Source organism: Petaurus breviceps, unplaced genomic scaffold, assembly GCF_028583685.1.
Source record: "Petaurus breviceps papuanus isolate PSGF00001 unplaced genomic scaffold, PetGlider_PUasm1.0 208, whole genome shotgun sequence".
NCBI lineage: Eukaryota > Metazoa > Chordata > Mammalia > Diprotodontia > Petauridae > Petaurus > Petaurus breviceps.
The window spans coordinates 26,473,707-26,500,446 of record NW_027185852.1 but is presented as its reverse complement, the minus strand read 5'-3'; the positions used below and the strand labels follow the sequence as shown (position 1 = coordinate 26,500,446).

The 26,740-nt window shown below is 42.3% G+C and overlaps 1 protein-coding gene across 1 annotated transcript in view; it reads right to left on the bottom strand.

Moving 5' to 3' along the window:
- LOC138165203 (cytosolic carboxypeptidase 6-like) overlaps positions 1–26,740 on the bottom strand; it is an 826,089-nt gene that overhangs the window by 450,863 nt on the left and 348,486 nt on the right. The window contains exon 3 of the mRNA XM_069093324.1: positions 243–337. Within this exon, the coding sequence (XP_068949425.1) occupies positions 243–337 (95 nt within the window). The remainder of the gene's footprint in view (positions 1–242; positions 338–26,740) is intronic.

Genomic DNA, 26,740 nt, shown 5'->3' with positions numbered 1-26,740 from the left:
AGCCAGCAGCAACAGCCTGAGAGATCCAGAGGGACAGTGCTCCACACCAGCACTCTTGGGGAAAGGATACAGCACCCTTCTCCAAAACCAAGAGAGAGGCCACAGAATGCTGGTATCAGGCCGAAAGACGGGGCTGTGGGACAGCAGCGGTGGGCGGGGGAGGCTCCCCCCGAACGTGGCACATGCTGCCCTGAGGATTCCTGACTCGGACCAACAAGAAGCAGATTCAGCCTGAAACTCACCATTTGGGGCGGCTGGTGGACTTCACCATGGGGGTCATGCCGTCTCTGTAGAGACTCTTGGTCTTGCTGAAGTTAACGATGTTGAAAATCACCCTCTGAGGGAGAGAGAAAGAGGGAAGGGAATGTCATTAGCACAATCTCTTGGACGCAGAAGGGGAAGGGGAATGAGGTACTAAGGAAGCCTGTATCCCGATGGCCACTTAACTGCTCCCATCTCACCAGCTCATGGGGACGGGCCAGGCTGCCCCTGGCTTTCTGGGCTTTGCCCAAGCTAACCAGGGCCCTACCACAACTTAATCCAATAAGTAATGATGTGCTGGGGTGTGAATCCTGTAACTGCAACGGACTGGGTCTATAACTGGAGGAAAAGAATATTGATGGGGAAAACTATAGCAATATCCATGTATTGGAAGGGCTGTCCTGTGGGTGAGGGTGAGACATGTCCTGCTTGGTCCCAGAAACCTATACATCCGAGGGGCCAAGTGTGAATAGGGATCCCCCAAAGTGTTTACATTATTTGAATTTGCAGGATGCCTTTCCATTGGGCTGAAACCATGACCATATTTTTACATTATTATAACTTCAAACAGTGGAGATTCTAATTCAGGGGACCACTTAGAAGATTCTTTATTTGCCTTAATTAGGACCTAGCTATACAAGGTGTGACTGGGGACCATCACAGAGATGCATATCAAGGCTCTGAGTCAGGAAAGCTGAACATACTGTCTGGGAGAGGAAAGGTAATGAGCTCCCTGTCCTTTCTGGATGATGATGAGGTTCTGGAGAAGGTATTCTTTACCTTTTTTTGTGTCACAGACCCCCACATCCCCTCTTTGGCAGTCTGCTGAAGCCTACTGATTCCTTCTTAGAATCATGTTGTCATTATTTTAATACAGAAAATAAAAACATAATATTGCAAAGAAAACCATTAAAATGAAAGTTAGTAATAAAATATGTATATGTAAATATATATACATATATGTATACACACACGTGTACACACACACACACACACACACACACACTTTTAATGAATGCTGTCTCCTAACCAATTCTCCACTCTTGGTAGAGGGAGAAAGAATTTCAGTAAACACACTCACCCTCTTCCTCTCCTTAAACTACTTAGAATTTTCTCACCTGTTTACACACAGTAATCCTCCCTCTGCCCCCCAGTACACTGTGAGTTCATTGAGGGCAGGGACTTTTTGTGTTTTAGCCTAGCACAGTGCCTTAAACATAGCTACATGATTGTGGACTGAACTGACTGTCCATGTAACATAATTTCTTTGCTACGACTTCCTCCTTCTTAGCATCCAGAAGTCCCCAACCCTCTGTTCTTTCTGTCCATGTGACCTGCACCACATACACTCTTATCACAAAACTGCATCTGTCTCTTCCCCCAGTGAATCTTTCTGAAATGTTATCTTTTATTCTTCCTGACTCTCATTCCTGGATTTCTTTCAGAAGAACACATCTGAGAAATGAAAGGGCCATTCCAGCTCTGACATACCATAAGTCTATCTATACTCATAACTCTTCTCCCTCCCTGATATGACTAATGACATTTTCATGAGTAATATGGGGGAAGGGTATTAGATAATTTGTATTTTTATCTGCATTATATGTTACCAGGGCCAAATAACTTAGCTTAATAAAAACCTGCTGACTTGGAGGATTTTTTTCATCCTTCATTCTACCAGAATAATGAAAAAACTGGAAAAGACCAGTAAAAATTCCTATAACAATCAGTTTCCTCCATAGGGCAGTGAAGCCATCACCTAACATCATGGTCTTCAGTGTGGAGAAGAAGAAGTGTAAATCATGCTATGGAAGCAAGGAAAGAGGAGGTGGACAGGATTAAATGCCCCCAGAGGAGGTCTGAACTGGATGGCCCCAGGTGGACAGCTTGAGCCTCCTAGTGAATGAGCTACGCATGTATTGAGGATGTCCTTGATTAGAGAATGGGAAGGGAACAGGCAGGTGCTAAAAAAGGTATTCTACAGGAGACCACTTCTATACAGTTCTACCATAGATCTGAAGAGGCAGGAAAGGCAAGATCCTACTGTGCCTACTGTTTGTGGACTAAAAATGTACTGGGTTCAGTTGAGCAAAATGTCCCCTTAAAGGCTCTTCTCCAGCAAGATATATCCTAAAAACTCTACAGACCCTCTTAACACAAGAGGGCAAAGTGGAAATAGAAAGAATCCACCACTCACCTCCTGAAACAAACTCCAAAATAAAAACTCCTAGAAATATTATAGTCAAAATCTAGAACTTTCAGGTCAAAGAAAAAATATTGCAAGCAGCCTGAAGAAAAAGAAGATTCAAATACTGAGGAGCCACAGTCAGGACTAGACACCATTTAGAAGCCACCACCATGAAGGAGTGGAGAGTATGGATATGACATTCCAGGAGGCAAAGGACATGGGCTTACAAGCTAAAATCCTACCCCCCACAGGAAGTCCTCCCAAAAGCCATTCATTCATTCATGTGCGTTCCCTCTGTAGATGATGCCAAATTTATCCCTGTACAGATTGTTTGCATGTTGTCTCCCTCATGAGACAGTGAGTTCCTAGAAGGCAGGAACTGTCTTTTGTTATTCTTTATACCCAGAGCACTTAGAATAGTGCCTGCACATAGGCGGCACTTAAATATTTTTTGAACGAATGACTCCAGGAAAAATCCCAGATTTTAGTGAAAAAGAAGATTGCAAGGAGTTACTGATGAAAAGACCAGATGATAAATCCAAAGATCCAATCTTTTGAGTTAAGAACTCAACATCAGAAAAAATGACAGAAACTAGGCATAGCCCACATAGGTATACCACATGCCAAGATAAGGTCAAAATGGATAAATTATTTAGATATAAAAGGTAATGGGAAAATGCACCTGTCAGATCTATGGCTAAGGGAAGAGTATATGACCAAACAAGAGATAGAGAGCATCACAAGATATAAAATGGATAATTTTGATTACACAAAATTAAAAAGCTTCTGAACAAATAAAATTAATGCAACCAAAATTAGAAGGAAAACAGAAAACAGGGGAAAATTTGACAGCGAATTTCTGTGATAAAGGCTTCATTTCTCAAATATATAGAGAACAGAGAAAAATTTATAAAAAAAAAAAATAAGGGCCATTCTCTAGCTTACAAAGTGTTAAAGGATATGAACAGGCAGTTTTCAGAAGAAGAAATCAAAGCTATCAACAGTCACATAAGGGGAGGAGCCAAGATGATGGCATAGAAGCAGGAAAACTCCCTGCACACACCCCCATAACCACCTCAAATACCTATAAAAATGATTCTAAACAAACTTTAGGGCTACAGAACCCACAAAGTGACAGAGAGAAACAAACCTCCCACTGAAGACAGCCTGGCAGATCGGTAGGAAGGGTTGATCACAGTGTACTGGGAACAGAACACAGCCTTGCATAAGTCCATGGTTTTAGCCCCAGGGTGGCCACAATCTACCACAGCTGAAGGGATTTCAGGAGAGATCACCAGCAGCTGTGGCAGTTTCCAGAATTGTCAACCCATAAACGCCAAAAATAAGTGAGAGGTCAGTAGACTTTGGGAACAGGAGTGTAGTCGGACCTCTGCCCCACAGGAGACAGAAGTGGCTGAGGTGTGGTGGTCACCGTGGTGTGGCTGCTTCAGAGCTCCTGGACTGCAGATTGTAGGGGGACCAAGCAACCAGTCTGAGGGGTAATCACTCTTGCTTTAACCTGCTTGGATCTGGATTGCTGTCTGGGTGGAGGTCCTGGGGTGCATGACCAGAATGCCAGAGTGTGTGGAGGTTTCAGAGAGGGCAGCCAACTAATAGCTCCAGCAGCTAAGAAAATCCCAGTGATTTGGGATAAAGCTCTCCTTTCTAGAAGCAGAGTTCTACTGTGGCAAAAAGCTCAAAAGTCAAGTAATTGAGTGGCAACATAAGGAAGCAAAGCAAGCACAGCAATCTGACTTTGGACTCCTTTGTTGGGGACAAAAAGGATCAAAGCATGGAACAGAAGGAAGACAATGAAGTCAGAATTCCTGCACCAAAAGCTTCCAAGAAAAATATGAACTGGTTACAGGCCATATAGAAGCTTAAGAAGGATTTTGATAACCAAATAAGAAAAGTGGAGGAAAAATTGGAAAAAGAAATGAGAATGATGCAAGAAAATTATGAAATGAGAGTCAAAAACCTGACTGAAGAAAATAACACCTTAAAAAACAGACTAACTCAAATGGCAAAAGAGGCTCAAAAAGCCAATGAGGAAAAGAATGCCTTAAAAAGCTGAATTTGCCAGATGGAAAAAGAGTCTCAAAAGCTCGCTGAAGAGAATCATTCCTTCAGAATTAAAATAGAGCAAATGGAAGCTAATGACTTTATGAGAAATCAAGATACTATTAAACAGATCTAAACAAATGAAAAAAAATAGAAGTCAATGTGAAATATCTCATTGGAAAAACCACTGACCTAGAAAATAGATTGAGGAGAGATAATTTAAAAATTATTGGACTACCTGAAAACCATGATTAAAAAAATAACCTAGAAATCATCCTTCAAGAAATTCTCAAGGAAAATTGCCCTCATGTTTTAGAACCAGAGGGCAAAATAGAGGTTGAAAGAATCCACTGATCATCTCTTAAAAAAGATCCCCAAAAGAAAACTCCTGGGAATATTATAGCCAGGTTATGGAGTCCCCAGATCAAGGAGAAAATATTACAAGCAGCCAAGAAGAAACAATTTGAATATTGTAGAAACACAAACAGGATAACACAGGATCTATCAGCTTCTACATTGAGCGATCGAAGGGCTTGGAATATGATATTCCAGAAGTCAAAGGAGCTGGGATTAAAACCAAGAATCACCTACCAAGCAAAACTGAGTATCATGTTTCACAGGAAAATATGGTCATTCAATGAAATAGAGGACTTTCAAGCATTCTTGATTAAAAAACCAGAGTTGAATAGAAAATCTGACATTCAGATACAAGAAGCAAGAGAAGCATGAGAAGGTAAACAGGGAAAAGAAATCATAAGGAACTTATCAAAGTTGAACTATTAATATTCCTATATGGAAAAGTGACAATTGTAACTTAGGAAACTTTTCTCAGTTTGAGAAAAGTTGAAGGGAATATAAATGTGTGTGTATGTACATACATACACACATATGTCTATATAGGAGGGTGTATGTGTGTATGAATACATATGTGAGTGTGTGTATATGTGTGTACAGGTATACATAGACAGAGGGCACAGGACAAGTTGAATAGGAAGGGATGATACCTAAAAGGTGAAATTGAGCGGTGAGAGGAATATAATGAGAGGAGTTGGGGAGAGACAGAATGGGGTAAATTATCTCACATAGAAGAGTCAAGGGGAAACTGTTACAATGCAGGGGAAGAACAGGAAGGCAACAAGGAAAGGGTCAAACTTATTCTCATTGAATTTGGCTTAGAGAGGGAATGACATACACACTAAATAGGGTATCTCACCCTACAGGAGAGTAGGGGGGAAAGGGATGAGATGGGGGATGATGGAGTGGAGGCCAGGCTGGGGGTAAGGGAAGTTGGAAGCACACACTTCTGAAAAGGGACAGGGTCAAATAGAGAATGGAACAAGTGGGGGGTGGGATAGGAGGGAGGGAAATATAGTCAATCTTTTACAATATACCCACTACAGAAATGTTTTACATAGCTACACATGTACAATCTATATTGAATTGCTTATCTTCCCAGTAAGGGTGGGTGATGAGGTAAGAAGGGAAAGAATCTGGAATCCAAAATTTTAAAATCAAATGTTTAAAATACATACATATATATATATATATATTTTAACATGCAACTGGGAAATAAGATATACAGGCACTGGGGTGTAGAGATCCTTCTTGCCCTACTGGAAAGTCAGAGAGGGTATGAGGGAGGATATAGGAGAGAGTAAATTGGGGGAGGGGATAGACAGTGGGGTCATTGTTTTTGGGGTGGTGGGTAGGGGAAACATAGGGAGAAAATTTCTAACTCAAAATTTTGTGGAAATGAATGATGTAAACTAAAATAATCATAAAATTTAATTTAAAAATAATAATAAATAAAAATAGTCACAGAAAAATGCTCTAAATCACTACTAATTAGAGAAATACACATCAAAACAACATTGAGATAGCCATTAGATTGGCTAACATGACAGAAAAGGAAAATGGCAAATTCTAGAGAGGACGTGGAAAAATCCGGACACTAAGCATTGTTAGTGGAGTTGTGAACTGGTCTAGCTAGTGTATAGAGCAATTTGGAACTATGCCAACAGGGCTATAAAACTGTGCACATACTCGTTGCCTCAACAATACCACTACCAGGTCTGTGTCTTAAAAAGATAAAAGAAAAGGGAAAAGAACCTATATGTACAAAAATATTTGGAGTAGTTCTTTTTGTGGTGACAAAGAACTGCAAATCAAGGGAATGGCTGAACAAGTTGTGGTACGTGATTGTGATGGGATACTATTGCATTATAAAAAAATGATGAGCAGAATGGTTTCAGAAAAACTTGAGAAGACTTATATGAACTCATGCAAAGTGAAGTGAGCAGAACCAGGAGATCACCGTACTCAGTAACACCAATATTGTAATGATGATCAACCGTGAAAGATGTTAGGTACTCTGATCAAGAGAATGATCCAAGACAATTCTAAAGAACTCATGATGAGCAATGCTCACCACCTCCAGAGAGAGGACTGATGAACTCTGAGTATAGACTGAAGCATATTTTTTTAACTCTTTATTTTTCTTGATTTTATGTTGTCCTGCAACATAGCCAATATGGAAATATGCGTTGCATAACTTCAGATATATAATCAATATCAAATTGCTTGCCTTCTCAAAAAGATGGAAGGGAAGGGAGAAAGGTAGAAAATTTGAAACTCACGTTTTAAAAAAAATGAATGCTAATATTTTTACATGTAATTGGAAAATATTTAATGAAATAAAATAATTTTTTAAAAGACCAGATACATGTAAAAACTCTGAAGTGCAAACACAGGAGTAAAGAGGAACATTAAAAAGGTAATTATGAATGAACAATCATATAAGATTAAACAAAGTTAAACTGCTTACATACTAATATGAGAAGGTGATCCAGGTGTCCACCTTGAATTATAATCATTAGAGATTATAGATGAAGTCTAATTAGACAGAAAGCATAGGAGGGATTCTTTTATATCTTTATATTAAAAATGGAAAGGGAGGGGAAAAGATACTTCAGGGGTGGGGGGAAAGTAGGGGAGTAGAGACAAAGATTAAGGGAATTATCTCACATGATCAAGGTATACAAGTAGAAGTACAGACAAGGAGGAAGGGTTTGATGCAGCCAGCAGCTGACATCTGAAACTTACTCTCATCTGAACAAGTTAAAAAAGGAAATAACACACACACAAAATAGGGAACAGAAATTCATTTCACTTAATAGGGAAAGTGAGGAGAAGGGGGAGAAGGTAAAATTAAAAGGAGGGTAGATTAAGGGAGGAATCAGGCCCAAGCAAAACAAACTCATACCTAAGATTATATAAAAATATTTATAGCTCTTTTTGTGGGGCAAAAAAACTAGAAAATGAAAGGGTGCCTATCAGTTGGGGAATGATTGACAAGTTATGGTATATACAGTCTGTTCTACAACCCATGTTTCAAAAGTGAGAATTAGTTCCAACTTAGTTGACATACTAGGGAATTTAGAGCATAACTTGAATTTCTAGTTTGCTTCTTCCCCATCTCTTAAGACCTCAAGAAATGTTAAGAATACAGAAAACTTCATAATAATCCACAAGCTACAACTATTCTGATGCCGTTTCCACAAGCAAACTTCAGGTCTTTGTCTCAGGAAAGTCACACATTTATTGTATGCTCTCTAGCACAGTTGGAGTTGTGGACAAAGGAGGGCTGGTCAACACCCCATCATAACACCCCACCACTCCCTTCCTCCATGGCCCTTGGCTGGAAGCTCTGGAGAGCCAGGTCTGCCAGTTTCCTGACAGTGCAATAGGCAGATTTCAGAGGAAGTCACTATTTATTGTAGTATTTATATATGTCTTGCTCTTTTAACACATATATAAAGGTGCTGCCATTTTTTTAGGTTCCTACTTTCTTTTTTTTTTCTCTTAATATATCATTGAAAGTTCTTGATCACTGTGCCTAATACCATTTTCCCCATAAGCTCAGTGACTTTTCTTGCTCAATTCTGCATAGTAGGGTGTTTTTGAGGAATATGTGTCATGTCATAGCAGAATTGCCTATGAACGTGATAGAAGATTATTATATTGTAAAAAATGATAAGGGAATTGTTTCAGAGAAAACTGGGAAGACTTGAATGAACTGATGCAGAATGAAATGAGAAGAACCAGAAGAACGAAGACAACAATATTGTGAAGTCAAACAATGCAAGACTTAAAAACCAACCAGAAGAGCTGGCCCAGTCTGCATTTGCATCTTTACCCATGTCTCCTCAATATCTTGTATAAATATTTTGGATAGGATAATGAAGGGAGTAAAGAACTGAAGAGGAGGAAGGGTATGGGCTATATTCCTTTGGGGAAATCAGGTAGCATTTTAAATGAACTTGAGCTTCTCCCTGAAACAAACACCCACCTTTTTCTTAAGATCATATTTGTTCCATGATGCTACATTCTATGACTAAGATGTCACAGTCTCTGAGGATTTGTAGATGCAAGTCACCTAAATGGCAATGGAGGGGAATGTGTCAGCTGTAAGAAGACAACAACATGTTACCAGTGAAGAGCTGTCTCAGAGAACTGGTGCAAAGAATATCATTGGGGAACTTTAAAAAAGTTATTACTGCTTTACATCATCTTCATTTCTGAATATATCTCCCCTTTCTATATTCAATAAGTCTTTCCTTGAGGGGTGGCCAGGTGGCACAGTAAGAGCACCAGCCCCAGAGTCAGGATGACCTGGGATCGAATCCGGGCTCTGATACTTAGCACCACACCCAGAAATAACTGGCCGTGTAACCTTGAGCAAGTTATTTAACCCCAACTGCTTTAAAAAGAAAAATAAGCCTTTCCTTGAAACAGTGTAATTTTTTTTTTAAATGAAGTATATTCCTGTAACTAAAGAATCACAAAACCTCAGTGTTGGAAGGGACCTGAGTGGCCCTACTGTCTGAGCCCTACAGGAGTAAGAATCTCCTCGATGATATACCAGCAAATAGTCATCCACCCTTTACTTGAAAAAAGTCAGCAATGATGTAATCTACTATGCCCCATGCAATTTTTGGACCGCTCTTGTGTTAGCTTGATGTTCCTGGCTTGGTCCTTCTTGAAGTCTACATGGCAAAACTATCCCCCCCTCCCCCTCTCTCTCCCCAAAGGATCAGATGAATGGAAAAGGAGAATGGGATGCCTCGCGATATGGAGAAATAACTGAGAGATGGTAGTCTTATAGAGCCAGGAGTTCTGGAGGGAGGAAGAGAAAGGAGACCAGGACCACGGGGCAAGGAAATGAACACTGGGAAGCCGCTGGAAACCCAGAAAACTCAACAGAGGGAGGGCTGACACGGACTAGAAAGTTTCCCTGTCTTTAATGAACAGTCTTTGGCGGGATGTCTGCAAGAATCTGTTGGAGACAAGCTTTCCTGCCAACCGGATGCTTTGCCAAGTTTAAAATGGATGATCAGAAGTTTTTCCTGTGTCTCCTTAACAACGGAAGATCAGCACCAAATCAGTGTGAAGACCTTTACAGGCTAGAGATAAAAGCATCTAAATGTGGAGAGGAGCGGGTTCCTGATCCAAGCATCTCTGCCATCCACTTATCTCCTCAGGAGTTTGGGGCAGGGGGGCAGAAGAGAGTGGGGAGGACTCTGCCCTGGCAATCAGGGTTACAGGGAGGAAAACCACTAGGTGGACCAAGAGAATTGGCTCAATAATGCAACAGCTGATGACCTTGCAATAGGCCATCTGACCTGCCTAGGAATCCATTTTCTCCTCTCTAAAACAAATGGGTTGGACAAGATGGTCAGTAGGAATTCTGGTACCTGGAACAAATGTAAGGGAAAAGGAAAAAAAAGGGTCCAGGAGAGAGACTTGAGTCATACTTAGAGTAAGGGGGTAGGAAACAGAGGAAGATCCAACAAAGCTACTGAGAAATAGCAGCTACAGAAGTGGTGGGAAAAGACCCTAGAGAAGAAGATCATGAAAATCAGAGATAGGAAAGAGTAGACAAGACAAGAGAGAGGTCAACAGTGTCAAATTCTGCAGAGAGGTAAAGGAAGGGAACTGAGAAAAGGCTGTTGGATGTATCACTTAAGAAACTACTGGAAACCTTGGAGAAAGCAATTTCAATTGAATAATAAGGTTGGAAGCCAGACCATAAGAGATTCAGAAGAGAAGCAGAGGCAGCAAATGTTGGAAGTTGTTACCATTATCATCACAGCTGCTGCTGCTGTTAATAATATTAATAATTATAATAGGAAAAACACCATCCACCCCAAGAGTTTGACTGTGAAAGAAGAGAACTACATATGATAACTTTGGGTTAGGAGGGTCCAATGATGACATTGGAAGAATGGGGAAAACTTGGGCTGTATGGAGGAACAGATTCAGTCAATAGATGCAGGCCAAAGATGAATGAGACACAGGCAGTGACTATAGGGATGATGTCCTCATGGAGACTGAAGTGGCTGAGATCAGGCAGAGGGACTAGCCTTGGTGAGAAGGGCCACCTCTCAGAGAATAGAGTGGAGGAGAAAACGGGGAATTCTGACCAGGGATTTTGAGAGGCTGAGTAGGCAAGAGAAGGAATTCAGGGCAAATGGCCCTGTTCTCTCAATAAAGTATGAGGAAATTAGGAATTTTGCTGAGAGGTAAGAAGAGAAAGCCCATGTGAGATGCTTGAAGGGAAAAGACATTTGAAGCAGCCACTGTGAGGACTGTGAAAGAAAACCAACTTCAGAGAATAGAAGGATTGCCTTCAAGAACAAGGACCTTGGTGAGAGTGAGTAACAGAAATCTATCTTGGACCCAGTTAGTTCAGTTATACAATTTTCTCCAGCTCTGTTCAGCACCATGTAAAAAGGAGCAGAAAAGATGGATTGTGGGTAAATGCAGGTTTGGGGTTTGGAGAGGCATAAGCAGGACAAAGGAACAAGGAATTCCAGGAAAGAGAATGATGCATCGTTAAAATGGTCGACTGTAGGGAGGGCAGAATGTGAAACCACCTTAGGAGTGATGGCCTGGCTGAGATCACTGAGAGGTGAAGGTCATGGAAAGGATGGAGAATAGACCTAGGAGGAAAGAGGCACTGGGAGAAACGAAACCCTAAGAGTCAGTCACTTAATATGATGGAAAGAATACTCTTGGGGAATTGACCCAAAAGTTGGCACCAAAGAATCTGAATTGAAATCTACATCTGCCCGTGCCTAGAGAGGTGACTTTAAGCCATGGGAGCCAATGAGATCACCAAGTGAGACAGCATAGAGGGAGAAGAAGGAATGGATCAAGACAAAGCCTTGGGGAATGGCTACCATGACGTTTGAATGAAGTCTCAAAGGACACTGAGGAGGAACAGTCAGACAGGTGGGAGGAGAATCAGGACAAGTGTCAAGGAAGCTTAGAGGGAAGGCAGTATCGGGGAAGAGAGGCTAAGCAACAGTATCAAAGGCTGCAGAGACATCCGGAAGACGGGGGAAGAGGCCATAGGTAACATCCCCATCTCACAGATGAGGGAGATTAGGATGAGCAAGAGGAAGTGACTTGCTCGTTTGGCAGAAAGAGCAAAGTGGCTGCACCCAGATGGCTTCTGCTTCCTAGTCTGGAGTTCTTGTGCTGCCCCATGCAGATCTTCATTCTCATCATGCCAGACAGGATTTGATGAGCCTGGAGAAATGCAGAACTGTCAAGTGCCCAAGCCTTTGGTCCCTCTGTCGTCACATCACATCCAGGTCTGGAAGGTGGAGATGGCTCTCGGGTCCTGTCAAGGTGACTGTTAGCTCATTGGGAAGGAGGCTGCTCCCGCTGGGGCTTTGGGGGAGACTGACGGGGTATACGGATGCTAGTGCCCATTCAAAGCTGGATCGTAACCATGGACATCCTTCACAGGAAATACAGTGAAGCAGACTATCAGGGGAAGGTGGCCAGGAGTCCTCTCAAGGTGGAGTGAGCCAGGAGTGGGAGTCGGAGAAGATGGAGCCGTTGTGGGCTCTTGTGCACCCCTGCCCCTCTGCACCCCCTAGTATCTGTACATATCCCCGAAGCCTAGAGTTCAAGTACAAAGACTAAGCTCCCAAAATGTAACGTTCACCTCAAAGTAGACTTGGTACACACACATACAAGAGAATAGAAACATCTTTAGATCTTTGTTAGAAAAAGAGAACAAAGCATCCCTAGCTTCCCCCCACCCAGCCTAGCCTAGCCCATTATGTTCTTCCATAGCTGGCAGCTTATGAAATGATTTTTTTTTATTAGAGAGATGGAGTTTATATCTTAAATAATGTGAATGCCTCTAGTTGTTTGTTTAAGAAACCAGACATCTGCCATTCTAAAATAAAAGGGCTTTAAAAGTCTGTAGACCACCAATAGAGCTAAATGTCTAAATAAAAACTAGAATCCATAAGGTTAGGGGGTTATAGAATGTCAGATTTAGAAAAGGCCTTAGACCACAGAATGTCAGAGCTGGGAAGGGCCCTAGAACAGGAGATGTCAGATCTGGGAGGGGCCTGAGAACAGGGGATGTCAGGGCTAGGAGGGACCTGACAACAGGGAATATGGAAGTGATGAAGAAGATCAGAGGAAGGGACTTGGCCAAGTCTGTGCACCTTGTAAATGCCCCTCCAGACCACAAGCTCTATCAGGAGTCCTCTCCCCCCAGACCCTGCCACAACATCTGAGAACCAAGCACTGGCATTCTTCCTCCATCATGGTCCAGCCACCGCATCTCTTCAAGGCAGACTCCTGCCAGGCGATTGTGAGTGAGGAGACATCAGGAATGATGGGTGAGCGCTGGCGTCCCGCTCTTGCCAGCCTCCTCTTAGGCATGGGGCTGCAGCCAACCACGAGGCAAACTCTCTTCTTGCTCATGTTTCTGTCCCTTTAATCCACCCGATGAGCCCCAGTGATGTCAGCCTCTCCACACAGGAAGAACTCTGGATTCACAACAACGCTGCTGTCTGCCCTTTACTGCTTTGGCCATTTTTCTGCCTTCCAAATAATCAGGAATCTTGAAATCTCAAAGCCCTCCACATCTAGCCCCACATGATCAGGAATCCCAGGAGAGGGCACGTAGTCCAACTTGTCCCCAAACAGGAATGCCTTCCACAAAATTGCTGCCGACCTCAGCAGGAATTCCTCCAGTGATGGCGAGTCCATTACATTGATGGATAGCTCTGATGGTTGAGCGACTGTGCAGCATAATAGACAGGGCACTGGATGGGAAATCACAAGACCTCAGTTCAAACCTCAGACACTCACTGGCAGTGTGACCCTGGGCACTCAAGTCAATGGCCTCTTAGACATTTTCTCCTCCTCATCCATAAAATGAGAAGTCCAGAAGCTTTCCAGTTCTAAATCTAGAATCCTATGGATTTCCTCCCCACATTGACCTGCAATCTGCCTCTTTGTAACTTCACTTCAGTGCTCCTGGTTCTACCCCCTGGTCTCAGGCAGAACAAGATTAACCCTCTGTCACAGGTATGACACACACTCAGACAGCTGGCCAACCTGCTCCTGCTCAGGCTAAACACCCCTTTCCTCAGTTGATGTAATCAAGGCCTAACCCCCTCCAGGCCTTTCATCTCTGTGAGCACACTCCTTTCTAGTCTGTCTCTACCTTCCTCAAAACTTGGTGCCCCGAACTGAACCTGGTACACCAGATGGCACATGATCAAGGCAGTGGACAGTCCTCTCATATCCCCTCCTCCTTCATGGACACTAAGTCTATCCTTAAAAACAAACAAAAATAATTTGTTGATAACATGGGGAAACATGTTTCTTTATCAAATAAATAAGTAAATTTGTTGAAAAATATATTATTTGTTAAAATAAATTTTCATTTTCATTTCTTTTTTAGCTCTGAATCTTCTCCCTCCTACCTCTCCCTCCTCTCTATTAAAAAGCAAGAAAAATAAACCTGTTACAAGCATGTACAGTCATGAAAACGAATTCACGCATCAGCCCTGTCTATAAAACAACCCCAAGCCCCCAAAAGCCTCCACCTGCACTCTGAGTCCTTCGCCACTCTATGGGGAGATGGGCAGCTTGTTTCATCCTGAGTCCTCTGGTCGGTCTCTGACAACAGGAACCCTCTCCTAAAGCAGTCAGAGATCTGCCTTTGTTTCTGTGGCTGTCAGGCCACATTGCTGACTTGTCCTCAACCTCACAGCCTCCGAGACCCCCATGGCTGTGTTTACCAGTGCAGTTGTCTGGCCAGCCTCCCTCACCTCTCCCTGCCCTGTGACTGCCCCTCAACCCTACTCACAGCTGATGCCTATACAACTGTTTGATGATCCCAGGAATTATCAGTTCAGCTCATTCATGATTTCACCCTTATGTGTCCTACCCTCAACAATGTAAGCCTCAACCAAGTCATCCATTTTCATCCTCTGTCCCTGGTAAAGCCTCCAGAGCAAACCCACCCAACATGCTCAAGGACGTCTTCTAGGAAGGACAGTCTAGGGGAGATTTCACATTTTCTAGGAAATTCCATCTCATTCAATTCAGCCAAATGTTAGGCTAGTAAAATCAGGACTCTGGAGAGCACCAACAGCTGTGGGGTTTTAGTCCAGGTAGCAATGGCCTGCAAGCTGAGAAGGAATCCTTCCTGCATTGTGGCTACACAACAAGCCGGCTGGAACTTGGTGTGTCCTGAGAACAAGGAGCTGAGAGTGCCCTGCATTCTCATCTGCTGCGGCAAAGGATGGAATATTCGGCTCTGTCCCAAGGAGCCCACTTTAGAAAGGGCATCAATAAGCTGGAGGATGTAAGTGGGGGGCAAGCAGAATGGGAAAACACCTGAAGGCACTAGGGATGGAGAATCAGATGAAAAGAAGACTTGGGGGGAGCCTGGACACTTGGTTCCCTCCTTTGAAAAATCTCCTTTCAGAGAGACTCAGACCAAATTTATCACTCAGAATTCATATATTATTAAAGCTAACGCAATTTGGTCCAGCTAGTTCTCATTTTAAAGATATGAAAATGAAGACCCAGATGGTGAAGTCTGAACCCTCTCCCTGTGCCCTGGCATAGTGGCCTAGTCAGAATTACTAGGAGAAAGAGGAGAAGGGGTTTCTCTGGGTCTAAGTGCTGGACTAGGTGGCCACTAAAGCCCTCTAAAGGGCCATCCAGTGCTGAGTCCTGTGGTTCTCAGAAATGCCAGCCTGTCAAGGAGCAACGACCCTCTTGAGAACCTGCTGGGGATCCGGGGAGGCAGACACAGTCTCCCCATTCTCTCTGGCGCAGCTCCGTGCGTCACAGTCAGACGAAATGGATTGGAAAAATATCCCTGTGATGTGATAAGATAAGCTTCACACACAGACTGTAATTACTCTTAACTTGATTATTCTTAAAGTCATTTTCAAAGAAAAACGTCAGCATGGTCACATTTTCCATCGAATTCATTAGGCACAAATGTGCATGTCAAATATCATCACATGTATTTGGGTGATTAAAAAGGAAGATGTGTCAGATGGTCTTTATCTAATCACAGTTTGATCTCAGTTAAGCCTAACTAGGATAAATCCAATAGTGAGGTTGGGCACACGCAGACGTGTGTGCCCTTTACGTTACCCACAATTCAGGGAGTATCTATTACCCAGTGTAACATCTGAGGCCTTTTGGGCCTCAGACATAACCCAGCTTGGCTAGGCAGAGAACAGGAGGCCATGATGGATGGGCAGCCATGGGCCCCTCTGGAAATAGTCCATCTGAGACTACTGAAACCAGCATCAAGAATACTGGAGACCCTCATCAACCAAGGGCATTCCCAAGGGGCTTGCTACAAATAAAAATGACTCATTTTTTCTATGGCATTTCAAGATCAACAAAATTTTTCCTTACCATAACCTCTGGGGGAGGTAGGGCAAGTGGTATTATCTTCACTGTACATGAGGACAGTGAAACTGAGAGGTTGGAGGACTGGTGAAAAGTCAGCTCAAAGAACCCAGGATTTTCTCAGCACAGAGCACTAGTATAGACATCTGGCTCTGCAGCAGCCTGTCCCTTTGAGAGCTCCTATTCTGTGATTATGTGACTGAGACAATGAATCGGATTTTTCAGTCTCCTTCAAGGAAGGATTTCAGCCGTCTTATTGGATTACGGGATTTGGAGGGACAAAGGACTGGACTAAAGCACTGCACATCTCATCACACTGTTCCTGCTCGGTCTCCTTTGAGCCTCACAAAAGCTGGGGGAGGGAGGCACTGAAGGCCAGGTGTCCAGTGGAAAAGGGTTTGAATCTGAATGAGGATCGGATCCTCCTGGCTCTGCCACTGTGACTTGGAGTGTCATTTCAGTCCCCTTGGGTCAGGTGGCCACCCGGGTCCCTTCCACAAAGCCTGTGAGACCATCCCCATTTTGAAGAGTATGAAAGTGAAGTCTAAAAGGTCCAGTGACATGACTTCCACGGCCACCTAGCGAACATGTGTCTGAGCCACAGCTTGAAGAGAGACCTTTCAGAATCCGAGTCCAGGAGACTATTGACTATGGAAGACTTTCCTCTCTTCCAAGATCACCTAGCCAAATCTCGCATTTTACAGCAAATGTGGGGAAAATGAAGCTCAGAGATGCCCAGAGGTACACCCTGAATCTGTCAAACCCACTCCCCATCCATCTCCCTGCTCCCTTTTCCTCATCGGGACACAGACAAAAGAGTGTCAGAGATGGAGGGGGTCCTAGCGAGCATCTGCCCCACCCTCTCATTCTACAAAAAGGAGACCCAGAGGAGAGGATGGAAGAGATGCTGCTTGATGGCCTTGTGGGCCTGGTAGCTGAACTGGAATTGCCAAAGTTCAGCTCAAGATAGGAAAAATGCTGGGGCCCTCTACAGGAAAAATGGCCTGTAGTCATTTCATCAAGGACTCAGATTCCTCTGGCAGTCTGGGGACTTGGCTTCAAAGCCAGCTTAAACACTGAAGGGCTGGATTACCTCTGGCGAGCCCTGGACAGTAAGTGTGCCCTCTGATTTGTGGGATCTGGCTGGTCAATCATGATGATCCCCCCCTTCCTGCTCTGCCCTCCTAATGACTGTTGGCCAGGCTGAGGTTGGGGCAAGGCCTTTAGAGGTGTCCTCCAGACTGCCATGCCTTGACTAGGGTTCCTCCTCCACACACTGGGCACCACCATCCAACTGGAACACTCACTGTCCCATGGATTAGGCCCACACTTCCCCCTCTCCCATGCCACCATCTCTGGGAAGCCTTCTTTGATTCCTCTGGTCAGTCATGAATTATCCTTTCAGACTCACCAGGGTGCTGGTTTGCCCCCTCAGATGCTCTTGTCTAGTGATTTTGTATAACAATGTTCGTATCTGCGTCTTCACCATGTCCTGAGCCACAGACATCCTTAAAGGCAAGACCTGGCTTTAGTCCAATTGACATAACTCCCTGATTAGCGAACACACCACTATATAAGCAGGGCTCCCAGCAAGGTAAGTACAATCAGGGGAGGGCAACCTGGGCTTCGTCCTAGGGCACCAACATTGCGCTTCCCACTTCCTCACCAGGCAGGCCACAGTCTCCACACCTGCAGATTTCCTCAACACTAAGGACCTGCTCCAGGGCAGGGCTATACTCCCACCCCCCCATGCCACCCCTGTCCTGTGCTCCTGTCCCAGTGGTGCCTCTCTCTGGAATGCTACCCCCCCAAGAGTACATGGGCAGAATAGGTTCTGTACCATCATGTTCCATCTTTGCCACAGGTGAATGAATCCTTATGACAGATGATCCTGCCAGACACACATGAGGCTGCCTACAAATATCTGCCAGGTGGACTAAGAAACGTTGGGGGCTATTCCTTGGAAAAGTGACCACAGTCCTTTTCCTTCTGCATTACTTAGTCTCCTCCTGTGTAACATAAAAAAGTTAGAACAAACAATCTCTACACTACAGCTTTGGATTCCATGTTACTGTGATTCTATGAAATGAATTGAGATGAATGGAATTCAAATGATCCATGAGTTTCTCCTCCCCTGTAGTGCTAGAGAATCCCCTTTCCCTTACCCAAGAGCAGCCTAGGACACAAGGCAGGCCCAGGAGGAAAGGGCATCCTCAGGCAGATCTCCCCAGCACTGGTACATCCTTCCTTTGGCTGAGATGTGAGGGCACAGTTTGGGGGTGGGGGGAAAGGTATGACAGGAAGGGGCCAAGGGAACAGCTCCAGCCAAGCTGAGCTCAGTGAATCTCCTTCCAAGGGACAAACAGTGCTTGCAATGTGGCAGCTGGTGATGTGCCTGGTACACATTTCTTTATGCAGTTATGGAAATGAGGCCAGCAATGCCATTTCTGGAACGCCAAGAGAACATGCACACACGCGCACACACACACACACACACACACACACACATGAGCCCTTGTACGTGGGCACATCCATACATGCACGCATACACACATTCAGAAATAGAGAGGACCTTTAAATGATTTTCCTGGTGCTGCCCCTGCCTAAAACACCCCCAGACGCTCTCCTCTGTTCAAACCATGCCTGTAGCAGAAGTTCTGCCTTTTGCCTGAAGGGAACAAGTACATTCTGCTTTAGGAGCCTGACCGGAGAGTCCTATCTCTAGAAGGGAGGGACAGTGCCCTCCCTCTGCCCTGGACAACTACAGGGGGAATACCAAACTCCAGTCTCTTTAGGAAGAATGATGATAAATGGAAGAGTGCAGAGGGGAGGGCAGCTGGATAAAGAGGGAACTGGGGACCAGCTAAAGGTCTTGGGGGCATTCAGCCTGGAGAAGAAGAGAGTTGGGGCAGCGAGGCAGGGCAGCTGGAGGGAAGGCCATGAAGAAGGAAGGAAGGAGAGAGCATCGGGGGATGGAAGGCCTATGAGGCTTGGTGGATGCGGCCTCCAAGGGCAGAATGGGGGGCAATGAGGGTAAGTTAAAGAGGAGCAGTTTTACCTCAACATAAGGATGGAAAAATCCTCTAAAATTTGTGGAGTTTTAACAAAAACTACCCTGTATACCAAACATTGTGTCAAGTACCAGAGATATAGGGACAAAGGAAGGCAGAAATGCAGGGGGCATAGTGGATGGGAGACTGGACATGGAGCCAGGTGACACATGTTCAAATCCAGCCCTAGGGACACCCTTGTTGTGTGACCTTGGACAAGGTGCCTTTGCTCTCTGTGCTGCAGTTTCCTCCTCTTCAGAAGGCGGGTAAGGAGGGACTAGATGGCCTTTAGGTTACCTTCCAGCTGTAAATGTAAGACCCAGGGACACTAGCAGCTGGGACAGGTCACTGGGGCTCAGGGCAGGCTTTGGGAAGGGAACAGTTATCCAGCTGTGATTCAACACTCATTATGGGTGAGGCCCTGCAAAGTGCTGGGGACACAGAGAAAGCCCCTGCCTTCAAGAAGCTCACATTCTAAGGGGAATGGAGTCCAGGAAGACTGGCAGGCTTAGGATAAAAAGGGAGGAGTAAGGGGGCACTGCAGGCACGGGGCAGTGGGCAAGATGGAGACAGACTAGAAACAAGCTCGGCCAGCCAGCACTGTGAGCTAGCAGCCAGAAGGCATCCTCCCCTCAGAACTCCCACTTTCAAACCGTCTTGTAACCGTAGGTGTGCACGTGTATGCCCATCTCCCCCTAAAAGACCACCACAAGGTGATGAGAGGTTTAGATCTGGAGACAGTCAAGTTGAACCCTCCCATTTTATAGACAGGATCCAAAGAAAGGAGGAGATTCATCCCAAAGGGCAAACCTAGAACTTTCCTCGGCCTCTAAATCCTGGGTTCTTTGCACTGTCCCCCATTGTACCTATCTGCTTCTTAGAAGCTAGGATGAGCATGGGAACTAGATGAAGCAGAAGGAGAAGATGGGAGAATTCTTTCAGAGAGCTTGCAGTCAGGAATGAAGGCAACTTTGCCATTCTATGACTGAGCATCTGCTGGGTTCTCCTCCTCCCCTTCTGTCCATCCCTTTCCAGGTATCCCTGCCTTCCCCACACACAAATGAGGGCACATTCACTCAAGGTTCTTTCCCTTAGCTAAGAATACACAAGGAGACTGAAAACAGTTCTGATGACTCCATCACCCAAGGAGGTAACACCTGGGCTGGTGGAGGGAGCCCTAGAAAGACCTGGAGTCAGAGGAATATAGTCAGAAATCCAGAGTTCTAAGACCAAACGAAAACTAGTACAAGCAGTCAGAAAGAATGGATGCAAATACCCAGGAGTAACAGGCAGAATCACAAAAGATTTAGCAGACGTCCCCATAAAGGAAAGCAAAATATCTAGGCTTAAGCTAAGAATAACTTACCCAGCAAAAATGAATATACTCCCACAGTGAGGAAAATAGACCTTTAATAAAACAGAGCACTTCTAAACATTCCTGTTAAAAAGACCAGAGCTGTGGAGAAACACTGACATGCAAACACAAGAGTCAAGAGAAGCACAAAAAGGTGAACAGGATTAAGCAAGTAGAAGGGACAAAAAAAGGATCAGTCATTTACATTCTTAGATGGAAGGAAGACACATGCATCTCCTCAAAACTCTATCAGCATTGGAGGCCACAGAGGGAGTCTAATTGGACAAAGGACCTAAAAATGAATCTGTTCAGCTTTGATGATCTTAAAAGAAAAACAGAAAGGGAGGGCAACTGAAATATGCTGGAAGGCAGGAGAAGGCAGAGAAAAATTAGGGGAAGTTACTTCAGATAATCAGGGCATGAAAGAAGAGGTCTGTAGAGAAGGGAATGGACTAGGTGGCATTTGAACCTCACTCTTACCTGAACTGATCAAAGAAGAGAAGAAAATATTGGATTGCAGGAATATATTTCACTAAGTAATAAAGGAAAGGGGCAGGAAAAAGGGGATAAATAAGTAAAGGGAGAGTAAATTAAGTGAGGGATTAGTCCTAAGGAAAATAAACTCTTAAAAAGGAGGGAAAGAAAGAGAGAGAGAAAAGAATAAGAGAATGGGAAGGAGGGAAACATACAATTACCAAGCACAACTATGAAGGTGAATAGGATGAACTCATTTATAAAATGGAAGATAATAGCAGAATGGATTAGAGGAGGGGGTCAGCAAACTAAAACCCTGGGCCAAATCCAACCTAATATCTGCTTTTGTATGGCCTGTGAACAAAGAAAGGAAATGTAAAAACCATTCTTAGCTCACCATCCATGCAAAAGCAGGTGGTGGGCCAAATAGAAACCAGAATTCAACAATATGTTGTTTAGAAGAAACACATTTGAAAGAGAGAGAGACATACAGAGTTAAAATAAGAGGATGGGGCAGAATATATTATGCTTCAGCTGAAGGAAAAAAAGCAGGAATAGCAAATCACGATTTCAAACAAAACAACAGCAAAAATAGACCTAATTCAAAAAGATAAATAGGGAAAACTATATTTTGCTGAAAGGTATCATAGAAAATGAATTCATATCAATACTAAACATATATGCACCAAATGGCACAGTATATAAATACTTAAAGGAAAAGTTAAATGAGTTTCTAGGAGAAATCAACAATAAAACTATAATAGTCAGGGACCAAAATTTCCCGCCCTCAGAGCCAGATAGATTTAGTTTAAAAATAAATTTTAAAAAATAAAGAACCTGAACAGAAATTTTAGAAAAGTTAAATATGATATACATGGAAATTAATGAATGGGAATGGAAAGGAGTATACATATTATCAATGATATTCATAGTACCTTCCCCCAAACTGATTATATATCAGTAATAAACATCTCACAAATAAATGCAGAAAAGCAGAAATATTAAATGAATCTTTTACAATAGCAATGCAATAAAAATTATGTTCAATATAGGATCTTTGTGATAGATTAAAAATTAATTTGAGATTAAATAACTTAATCCTGAAGATTGGGTAGATTAAAGAAAAAAAAATCAAAGAAACAATTATTTCAGTAAAGATAAAGTAATAGTGAGGGGAAACTTTAAAAATTTTCATTAATAAAGAGAGAAAAAGTAAATTGATGAATTTAGAATACAACAACAAAAAATGAGAAAACCAAGTGAATTACCCCCAATTAGACACCAAAACAGAAATCCTAAAAATCAAGAAATTTACAAAACTGAAAGCAAAAAATCTAAAACACTGAATTAATAAATAAAATTAGAAGCCATTAAAAACAATAAAATAGGTAAATCATTAACTAACTTGATTAAAAAAGAAAATAAATTACTGGTAATAAAAATAAGAAAGGTGAATTGATAACCAATGAAGAATAAAAGAATTATTAGAAGTTATTTTGTCCAAATTTATGCCAATAGAACTGACAATATAAGTGAAGTGGATGGATATTTACAAGATATAAGATGTCCAAATTAATAGAATAGGAAAAAGAAGCCTTAAATAACCCTCTCCTAAGACAAAGATAGGAAAATCAATTGTCCAGATGAAGTAAGTATGCACTGAAGGAATCAGGACTGGAAAGAGCTTTGGGGAAAAATGAGGGACTATTTTACAAAATGTTGGGATATTTTGAGACATAGTAAAGTAATACTCTTGGATTAAAGGAACTACGTAGTATTATACTACTATTATACTAAAGGAATTGAGGTACACTGTGGAGGTAGAGAACAACAGAGAATATTACAACCTAGAAAAGATGATCAATACAGAACTGGTAATTAACTATGTAATGGGGATGTTACAGAAGTCTGTCTGGTACATGTTCAGACCATATCAGCTTATGGTGGGGGAAAAGGCCTGAAACATCAAGGAGTATCCCTCTCTTTATCTACAAATGAACCTTTTTTTGTGTGTGGATGTGGTTACATTATTGATGGGTACATGTAAGAGAAGAAAAGTGGAAAAAGGTAAAGAGGAATAGATGATGTAGTCTAATCAAGCCAAAGGCTAACGATGAAGAAAAAGCAATTTCTGTAGTCTCACAGGAAGGAGAGGGTCAACAGGAGACTGGGTGAGGAGGTAAAGAGAGGGACTGTAATGGGGAAAAATTGAAGAAGGGAAAAATCTCATTTCAATGGTGGGAGAGGGTCCCACAAAGAACAATCTCATGGGGAAAGCAATATATTTTATAAACAAAAAATGGGGAAACTGTCGTAGGAATTATCTGGAGGGATTTAGTACTTAGAGACACCACTCTTCCTGCCTCAGGAGAAGGAGAATCAGAGCTGCAGGAGGTAACTGATGCCCAACCAAAAAGGCAGGAACTTAAGGAGATTTCATGGTAAATTATCATGGGGAGGACACAGGGCAATAACAAACTATATAGGAAGATTCCTACCAAAAGGCAATACTCTGACTTTCTCTTTCACTTGTAGAAATTAGTAATTCTAAGAGGGAGGCAGAACAGAAAGAGGGAATCCGGGTGAGTTCTCCAAAGGGATAAAATAGGAACCGTTTAGTACTCAGAATACACACCTTAGAATCTTTAATTCCATATGGAAAACAAAAACTAAGGGGCTAAATAAATATAAGGGTCATGAATAAAAGAACAAACATCCAGAACAGAGAGAGAAAATAAACAATAAAGAGAGGAGAGGAGAGAAATTAGTTTTAGAAAAAAGTAGAGAAAATGAAACCTAAAAACAAACAAAAGTTGAAGGGAAAGAGAGGCAGGGGATTTTACTTGGCTACAGAATTCGGAGAGATTAAAGGAGAAATCAGATCAACAGATAAAAGGAATAAAGAAAAAGGAATCAGTAAATTAAGCAAAACTCCAAAATGAGGTAAAGAATGGACAAACAGCATTTATGGGGAGGGGGCACAGTTAGGGTGAAGGGCAGAGAGCGAATATGAAGAGGTTTGCCTTAAAATAGATTAAACTAAAACAACAAAGTATTGTCTTCACAAAGGGAAAAAGGGGAAAATCCTACTTTGGAAAATGAGCTACAGGCAAATTGAGGGTCTCCTGATGAAACAGGAGAAGGAAACAGGCAAATTTCTGCAAATGATCTTGTAACAGCAGATGACATCTTCATAGTCATCACAATGACCAAAAAGTATAAAGAATACAAAATCCTGATATTTTCACTGTTTGGTGTGCACACAAAAAAAATGCATTTGGGGGAATGGAGTCAAGATGGCGGAGTAGAAACAGGACTTCCTTGGGGCTCCCACTTCCACCTCCTCCAATTCATGTAAAAGGTGACTGAACAAACTTTGGAGATACGGAACCCACAAAATGACAGAGAAGCTAACTTCCCACTGAAGACAGCCTGGCAGGCCAGCAGGAAGGGGCCAGTGCAGCGCTCTGGGAGCCAACCCCAGTCCTGCTGGAGCAGGAGGTTTTAGCCTCAGGAAAGGCCACAACCCACATAAATCCTCAACATTCCTATATATTTCTAATGAAATCCAACAAGAGAACAACAAGAGAGAGAAAGAGAAATCCCATTTAAAGTTATTGTAGATATTATAAAATATTTGGGAATCTACCTAACAAAACAAACCCAGGACCTATATGAACACAACCACAAAACACTTTTCACAAAAATAAAGCCAGATCTAACTAATTGGAGAAACATCAATTGCTCGTGGCTGCGTCGAGCTAATATAATAAAAATGACAATTTTACCTAAATTAAATTATACATTTAGTGCCATGCCAATCAATCTACCAAAAAATTACTTTATAGAGCTAGAAAAAAATAGTAACAAAATTCATTTGGAAGAACAAAAGGTCCAGAATATCAAGGGAATTAATGAAAAGAAATGCTAGGGAAGGTGGACTAGCTATACCAGATTTCAATTTGTATTATAAAGCAGCAGTCATCAAAACTACTTGGTACTGGCTGAGGAATAGAGGAGTGTATCAGTGGAATAGATTAGGCACACGAGATTCAGAAGTCAACAACTATAGTAATTTACTATTTGATAAACCCAAAGACCCCAGTTTTTGGGATAAGAACTCACTATTTGACAAAAACTGCTGGGAAAACTGGAATATAGTATGGCAGAAACTGGGCATAGACCATTATCTAATACCATATACCAAAATCAAGTCTAAATGGGTACATGATCTAGGTATAAAGGTTGATACTGTAAGCAATCTGGGAAAGCAAGAAATAGCTTACCTGTCAGATTTATGGAGAGGGAAAGACTTTATGACCAAACAAGAATTAGAGAGCATTATAAAATGCAAAATGGATAATTTTGATTACATTAAATTGAAAAGTTTCTGTACAAACAAAGCAATGTAACCAAGATTAAAAGGGAAATACACAATTGGGAAAGAATTTTTACAATCAATTTCTCTGGTAAAGGCCTCATTTCTAAAATATACAGAGAACTGAGTCAAATCTGTAAGAATACAAGTCATTCCCCAATTGATAAATGGTCAAATGATATGAACAGGCAGTTTTCAGAGGAAGAAATTAAAGCTATCTATAAGCATATGAAAAAATGCTCTAAATCACTATTGATTAGAGAAATGCAAATTAAAACAACTCTGAGGTACCACATCTCACCAGTCAGATTGTCTAAGATGATAAAATAGGAAAATGACAAATGCTAGAGAGGATGTGGAAAAATTGGAACACTAATGGATTGTTGGTGGAGTTGTGAGCTGATGCAACCATTCTGGAGAACAATCTGGAACTATGCCCAAAGGGCTACAAATAATTTCAAACCCTTTGACCCAGCAATACCACTTCTAGGGTTGTATCCCAAAAAGATCACAGAAGTGTGAGGAAGACCCATATGTACAAAAATATTTATACCAGCTCTTTTTGTGGTGGCAAAGAATTGGAAATCAAGGGGATGCCCATAATTTGGGGAATGGATATACAATGTAATGGAATACTATTGTGACATAAGAAATGAGGAGCAGATGGACTTCATAATAACCTGGAGAGATGTATACAAACTGATGTTGAGTGAGAAGAGTAGAACCAGGAGAAATTTGTACGTAATTACAGACACAATGTATGGGTGATGACCAACTTTGAAAGACTGGACTCTTCTCAGAAATGCAGAGTTATAAGACAACTCCAAAAGACTCATGATGGAGACAGATGTCTACATTCAGAGAAAGAACTAGGACGAACAGAGTTTGAATGCATATTGAAGCAAACTACCTGCTTTCTTTCTTTTTCTTGTTTGGTTTTGTTTCCTCTTTCCCATTGTTCATTCCATCCAATACAATCCTTCTTTATTACTTGACTAATGTCTAATGTGAAAGTATTTGCAGATCCTATATTTGACTGCATACTGCCATGGGAGGGGGGAGGAGAGAGGGGGAGAAAATTTGAAACTCCAGGGATTGTGGAACTGAATCTTGTAAACTAAAAGTAAAAAAACAAATTAATAAAGACAAAAAAAAATGAAGGAAAGGAAGAAAGGGAAGGAAGGAAGGAAAGAAGGAAGGAAGGAAGGAAGGAA